General features: G+C 40.9%; 1 protein-coding gene across 1 annotated transcript; it reads left to right on the top strand.

Annotated features, from left to right (window-relative positions):
- Positions 1-151: 151 nt before the first annotated feature.
- Positions 152-5835, top strand: snorc (secondary ossification center associated regulator of chondrocyte maturation). Its single transcript, XM_041055493.1, has 3 exons — positions 152-542; positions 4506-4670; positions 4764-5835. Exons 1-3 carry the CDS (start codon positions 464-466, stop codon positions 4871-4873), a joined length of 354 nt encoding a protein of 117 aa, XP_040911427.1. The 5' UTR covers positions 152-463; the 3' UTR covers positions 4874-5835.
- The last annotated feature ends 1689 nt before the right edge of the window (positions 5836-7524 follow it).

The raw sequence follows: 7524 nt of genomic DNA, 5'->3' as shown, positions 1-7524 counted from the left end.
TATTTTTACACTGCGATATTTGCACTTTTGCTCAACTAAAAGATCACAATACTTGGACCATCACTGGTGTCTCAAGCTTTTGAAAATGAATCTCTTTGCTGTCAGATATCAGATATTCCCTTCAAAAGTAAAGCCATAAAATGTCCAGCGGAGATCTTCATGATGCAACTTGGCCAAGGTCAGCGGCTTCCCAATGTTTACCCCTCACACCCAACTATGTGGCTGGAAGAGTTTGGAGTGGGTGGGCCCTGCGATGATGTGCTCACAAAGTCTACACTGTCCAAACAATCCTGTGCGCACCTAGTCCCACCCCTTCTCTCACCCCTCAGCTGCCTACCTTTCCCCCTCCTGTGCTCCCCTGTACTCTTCCCCTGCTCCTCTGCCAGGCTGAGTTACTGAAGCCACCACTCGAGGAGTTTCAGAGACGTTTTGCCCTGTCTGACCGTGATCCCTCTCAGCCACCATGGTTCGCAGCGGCAGCAGTATCTGCAGAGTCCTCCTGCTCATGCTCCTTGGCCTTTTGGTAGCCTTTGTACATACAGGTAAACTTCCTGTCGAGTCTGACTGATATTTTTGTCTCACTTTTGTGGTTTCCTGATGCTTTTGCAATTTAGCTTTCCTGCATGCACAAAAAGCACAGTCTGTTAGGCCTGGCTGTTACATTTTAAATGGATGATGTGAGGGAAGTAGTTTCTTTAAACCAATGCAGTGACAGCAAACTATCAGGAGTGCTCCTGAATCAAGTCACTAGCTTGTTATAGAAGAAAAGCTCTTTTTAAATCATTGCTGATTTTGTCTGCACCGCAACACGGTGTCCTTAGATTTGTGGAGCATTTCAGAATGTGGTGGTTTAATATTTTATATTCTGAATGCTTATGAGTATTTGCTTATCAGCTGATAATCAATGCGATGTTGAGTCCTGCATAGGTTATGAAATCAAAAGTGTGTGTGTACGTGTCATTTTTGCCCTCTTTCACACACACACACACACACACTGAGGCTTGGATGTGTGGGCCTGCAGCCTAATGTAAATGATGCAGTTGTTGAAGCTGTGCGAGCTGTGAAAGCTGCTCTTTGACAAACAGGATGACTCAGTTGCTTTCATGATGTCTGCTGTTTGTACGAAACTGAAAACCCACTGACTCGAGCTAGGCTGAAGTGATTCTGAGTAGTATTGGTTTGGGTTTGAGGTAGTGAAACGTTCACAGGTGCTTCATATGTGTGAAGAGATTTTTGGAGTTGGTGGTAAAGAAGCAAGCACAGATTAAATTATTCTGTCTTTATATATATATGTATATATATATATTTGTGATGTAGAGTGTTTTTATACCCAGCATCTCTGTGCTATTTAAATGATGACTCATCAGGACACTCTCTGGTCTTTCACTTTCACTTACTTTTGTCTTCTACATCTCTGGTGCACAGTTCTTTTTTCACACCTCTCAAATCGTCCTGGAAAAAAATGTCTGGTCACAGCTCTCAGGCCAGAGATCGGAGTAGAGGTCAAGATGGCAGTGGGAATATAACCAGTCGACGAGCCTATCCTGTGGGGGGAAAAAAAAAAGAGAAGGCTGTGACCCAAAAACCATGGCATGGTTTCTAACACTGTGGTGCTATGACCTGCGTACACCATCTTAAAAATATCTCCTTCCTCTTCTTGCTCTGAATTGTACAATTTTAAAGTACAAACATATTTTAATGCCTCAAAACACTTAGAAATACCTGTTTTTGTTTTTGAAATGTTTAACTATCTGGATGGACCCTAGAGGAGATTTTTTTTTTAGATCATCTAAACAAGACCAATAATCTGGAAAATACTTCACAATTATATAAAGTTTAAACACACTGCACACTCAGTACCCACTCTGCAGCCTCATCTTATCACAGTTGTCTGTTGTGACTGATGTGGTTGCCGTGTGCGGGATGTTTTTCAGGCAGTGCCAAAGCCTTCATTGCAACACCGACCCAGAGACTGAAACAGCATGACATACAGCTAAACTGGTTGATTCACCATGGGAAAAAAAATGACATGTGTCAAAGTTTAAGCAACAGTGTGATAGTTACTCACACAACCACTCTTTGGTCTTCCTCAAAATAACTGATCTGACAGTGTGAGAGTAAAAGACTCAGAGCCTTGTTCTTCAAAACAGAAAAGCTTTGTAACTAATCACGAAGACCATTTCTAGCAACCGAACCCTGATGCCAGACATGTTGATTTTGCTATGGAAAACGAGGCCGCACACATGTTGAAGTTACATGTTGAAGCAGGGACACAAAACGTCACAGATGTCATGTTTGGTCTGCATCGTTTGCAGTTTCAATGCTTGGCCAGGTTGTTTTTCACACACACCTGTCCATGCGCTTTGTCATCTCTCTGGTCGGTGTGAATTCCTGACCAAAGAGGTTTGAAGTACAAATAAATGGCCCTCTGTGTTTTTAGAGTCTGAAATCAACCTTCCTTACAGTCTGCCAGGCGTTTATGAGCCTGGATTTGAGTGGTGTAAGAGAAGGAAAGTTCATGATTGACATCTGTGACCTGGTGCCATGATTCCCGACCAGGGGTACAAGACTGTAATAATAATAACAAATTAACTCAACTGTGTGTGTGTGTTTTGAAATGGACAAACAATTAAAGTAGTTAGCTGAAACTAAAGAATTAACAGCTAGCTGAAAGTAATAAACAGTTAAAACAGTTAAACATAATTTAAACATTTAAACATCCAGGTTTTGTCACTCCAAACTTGGCCAAAGACACCTGAACAATGGAAATTCAGTTGCATGAAAAAAATACTGCTAAAATAAAATAAAAGATAAATAAAATCCAGATTATATAATTCATTCATAAGAGCATATGTGGTACATGAAGGGTGGTGCTGATGGAGGAACACAGTGGATAAGGATAATGGTTTTTATGGAGGCTTCAGTTATGTTAATTGCACGTAACAGAAATCACAAGCTTGAGTAAACCCCTCTTTGTGGAAACAAACACCAACGGAAAACATCATGTTATTATTTTTTGCCTTCTTATTAAATCAAGCCGTCCATAAGGCGCAGCCTTTTACACACAGGGACTATTTAATAAACAAGTTTGTTTGACATCCAGTGCCCAGTCGATGCCTGGTTTGGGCCTGGCCGGTTGTTACTGGTTGTAGCCCGCCGCCCTGCGTGACCGCACAAGCTGCCTTTTGTGCCCCTCGGCTGAAGGCCTCATTGATGGCTGAGCTGGCCAAAGGCCCGCGCCTCCAAACCTTCAGCCAGCTACAGGACAGGAAGCTGCACACGACTCTGAGTCAACACAGCAGCATCAAAATACAGAAGAAGTGCGTATCAGAATTTTTGAAGATACCACAACTAAGAAGCTGACAGTAAAGATCTGAGAGCATACCACGTGCATTGGTTTATTAGTAATCGCGTCATGTTTTCCTCTTCTCTAGAGACAATAAAATGAGGCTTCTTTAGTAATCACAGAGAAATGATGTGAAACAGGGTTACAGAGTTTACCGAGGGCGTCAGAGGCTACAAAGTAAATACGTAGCGTCAAATAAGCTGAGTGTAAATATGTTTGGATTATGGTTTTGTTGGTATGCGCAGAGCTGAGGATAGGATAAGAGAATCAGTGAGTGCGTGAATGGGTGGGCTTGTGAGTGAAGAGTTTGTTTTTTCAGGGGAGACTAAGATCAGATTTTCCCCTGTTCCTCTGGATTTCAAAGGAAAAGGTGTGCAGCTGTTCAATTAGCAGAGAGACAGCAGCAACGGCAATCACAAAGACGTTTTGGTGCTTTCAAATCAGCATTTCCAGAGGTTAGAGTTGTGTTAGGAAACACAGAACTGTGGCCCTGAGAGAGACCTTTCTTTTCTGGCTAATGTAGAGGTGTGAAAAGTCTCAGGGTAACTTCATGCTCAGATGAGAGAAATGTCAGAGGACAATTTGGGATGGAAAGAGAACAGACGACTGAACAGCAGAAGACAAGAGAGCAGAGAGTGGTACAGAAACTGAGCTTCATAAACAGTCAGCAAATCACTGCCTCCCCTAAAGCTGTTTGTGCTAAAGCATAAAATATCTACTGCTCCATGGAAATAATCCATGACCAAACACTGGTTGTAGGAGTGTTTTTTTTTTTAGGTAGTAGACAAGCTTGGTTGTACCCTTGTGGAAAAGAGAAGCATGTCTAGAGAGGCTACTTGTAGCTCAAATGGACAAAATGTTCATCCTTTACAAAGACACCCTTATGCCCAGGTCTGAGCCGTTAACCTAGTGAGACAAGAGAGAGGCTGTTGGAGTCACTACAGACGGGGCCATGTACACAGCTATGCCTTGCTATTCCTAAGCCCTAAGTATCCAGAGAAAAGTCACACTCCTTGTCAGTGAAATTACGACCTTAAGAAAACATACAGTAAGTCGATATTGCACTGCAAGCGATCATTGTCAATACAGGGATTATGTCGTTTTATGTCCACGTTAAACAGAAGCACAAGCGGTGAGTTGTTTTTTTCTTGTTCTGCAGAGACAGTTGCAGACCCTGCCTCAACAACCAGGGACAACCAGGACACCATGTCTGGAGAGGCACCCAATGACATCACCACCAAAGATCCTATCCAGGACATGACAGAGCAGTCCTTCACCAGTGACTACGAGGACACCACACCCCAGGCCATGGACGAGGAGGAAGGTGAGGCTAACACAAATGATCTACCAAGTACAACCACTAATTTTTTGAAATATGTATTCAGGTTATTAAAACTATATTTCTGTGCATGTACAGGGGTTCTGGGGCCAGGGGCCATCACAGCCATCGTTATAGCAGTCTTCCTGGGAGCGTCTGTCCTCCTCGCCCTCATCGTCATCACACTTAGAAAGTTCACCGCATCCTAGAGTGAATGCATCCCATATCGTGTCTGTATGGATGTGTAGGTGTTTGTCCAGCATGAGTGTTTGTGTGTTTTGCGCCTCTCGGTCTCAATCTTTGGACTCTCAACTCTCTCCTCATCTTCCTTTCAAAGATAGGTTGTGTTATGTGCTTCGCCGTAGATGCTGAAAACTGTGGCAGGTCCCCTGACTATTTACGGATTTACTCCTGTAAACACACCCCAACTGTTGCTCAGCATGCCCACTTATTCCTGAAGGTATAATGTTAGAAACTGGCTGGCTCTTCCAGTGGAAATCATAGCATGTCCATGACATTTTTATTTTCTTCCGTTTTTTTCTTTGCTAAGCTCTTACATGCATGTTCTAAAGGGTGTTAATGTTTGTGAGCTGTTTTCTTGTCTTGAGAGTTGGTGTGAAATACATGAACTGTGTGTGTGGGGGGTGGCGTTTTCGTAGTCTGTCTCTTACTTTTTCTATTCAGTAAGAAAGATGTTTGAGTTTTATGTGCCTACATATGAGGTTTTTATTAGTCTTTCACAATGATTCCACCTTGCTCCAAAATAATTTCTAAAATATTCCCTTGGTGTCACCCATGTAGAAGTTTTGAAGTTTGAATTGCACCATTTACAAACATTTGTAGAGTCAAAATAAGAAGAAACTTTTTTTTTTTTTAAAGGTTCCTTCAATGAATGTAAACAAGGTAACTGGGTTGTTTGTTTTACCTGCAGAGCAAATATGAAGTTAGAGAGTGGATGAATGTCTGTTGTGCACTCAAGTGAGTGTTTGTAGTTTTTTGTTGTTGTTTTATTCACAGGAGGAAGATTATTTTAGTAAAAACATTTTATCCTTTTCTATTTGCCTCAGAGGCCCCATGCCATATGGCTGGATGTTGCCATAGTAATTTCACTGCCCAGTATTTTTATATGGTTTTATTTTTGAGATTTAAATTGAATAAATTAATCCAACAAATCAGGTGCTAAATGTCTGTGACTATAAATAAATTTCTTACTGTAAAAGGTTTAGTGTGTCATAAATAACTTAAAAAAAAAAACTCTCATAGCCCATACACGCACTTGTGGTCCCAAAACACTGAGGAAAATGTCATTTTAAATTAGACATTATCCATAGATACCTCTGATCCTTACTTCATTTGCAACAGTAGGTGGCAGTGTGGCTAGCGTCTTCATGTGCATTTACAAAGGAAGCAAGGGTTTTTCCAAAAATGAAAGCAACATCACATTATTGTACACTAAACCTTTTTGGCCTATTCCAGTTCAAAAATATGCCCCTGCTGACTGACAAGGATAAATTCAAATTGTTCTCGTCATATATTTTGCATTTTATGTCCGATAAAAGGGGGAAAAAACATCTTCTCACAGTTTAAATATGACTCAGTCATCTCAGCACCTGAAACCAGGAAACCCTCAGATATAATCACTGTCAAAATCTGCCTCTGTAGATTCACGCAGAATTCAAAGGCTGAATGCTTGAAACGCCTCAGCTTTCAGTCTTTTTGAGACAGGAAGACCAGTCTCCAGAGACTCAGACTTGCTGTACTAGTTACAGCAACAATGTTGAAATCATAGTACTGCAGACATCAGGCTTCATCAGTGATCACTGCAAGATTCATACTTGATAAGGAAATGGAAACCAACTATAAACAAACCAGACTTTGATATAAAAACTAGGAAGTAAAGGCACCTGATCCATGCCTTGTCTTCACACGTTTCAACATCAGGAGACATTATTTTTTTCCAAATATCCTGGATGTGGTGACAAGCATTGAAATGCTTAATTCACATGGTGCAGTGAAGACTCAAACCTAAGTGACTTTGTTTTTATACAGTGATGGAAATTCCAGTCATAGGAAACATATACCACAGGCTTACAGAAATGCAGACCTATGGTGTTAGCCAATACTGCAGTTTCCTCAATTTTATTCCATTTTACAGGGTTTAAAGTTGTGTCCGTGATAGTTGTGCCAATCTCTTTTTAGTCTCTTCCGTCTCTCCCTTCAGTCTTAGCCATGTTAGCACCATGGTGCCATGTTGGTCAGTTGGTCTGTCGGTTTACCACTTTGGTCTAAACTGAGACTCAAGACGACATTAGTGGTTTTAGAAAACAGGCATTTAGTAATTTAGCCATTAGCGTTTCAGTGCTTATATACTTTGGTATATGACCAAATACTTTATGCTTTGTAAACTATTGACATTCCTATCAGCCTCTCCTGTACTTTGTGTTTAGTGCTCATTAGCAAAGGTTAGCATGCTAAAAACACTAATGGTGAACATGGTAAGCACTGTACCTGCTAAACATCAGAATGTTAGCATTATCACTGTTGATGCATGATTTTGTTAGCGTTAACCTCAAAGCACCACTGTGCCAAAGTACAGCCTACAGTTGCTAACATGGCTGTAAATCTTAAGAGCTGCTTGTCCAATAATTCTTGTCGAGTTTTGTAAGTATCCTTTTTTAAAAATCTTTTGTTTTCATTTTATTCCCAAGGCTGCAGCAAGTAATTATTTTCATTATTGGTTAGTTTGCCAATTGTGTTGGGATTAATCAATTAGTTCTTTAGTCACGAAATGTCAAAACATAGTAAAGGATGCACATTACAATTTCTCAGAGCCCAAGGTGACACTGGGTCTGTTTTGTTT

This window comes from Toxotes jaculatrix, chromosome 14 (assembly GCF_017976425.1).
Source record: "Toxotes jaculatrix isolate fToxJac2 chromosome 14, fToxJac2.pri, whole genome shotgun sequence".
Taxonomy (NCBI): Eukaryota; Metazoa; Chordata; class Actinopteri; family Toxotidae; genus Toxotes; species Toxotes jaculatrix.
Note: the sequence above shows the minus strand (reverse complement) of the source record. Positions and strands in the feature narration are given on the sequence as shown.

What these genes read in the sequence shown, in the direction of transcription:
- snorc (XM_041055493.1), top strand. Translation starts at nt 464, where the DNA reads ATGGTTCGCAGCGGCAGCAGTATCTGCAGAGTCCTCCTGCTCATGCTC. An exon ending in GGTAGCCTTTGTACATACAG is followed by an intron (nt 543 to 4,505) that starts GTAAACTTCCTG and finishes CTTGTTCTGCAG; the next exon opens with AGACAGTTGCAGACCCTGCC. An exon ending in GGCCATGGACGAGGAGGAAG is followed by an intron (nt 4,671 to 4,763) that starts GTGAGGCTAACA and finishes GTGCATGTACAG; the next exon opens with GGGTTCTGGGGCCAGGGGCC.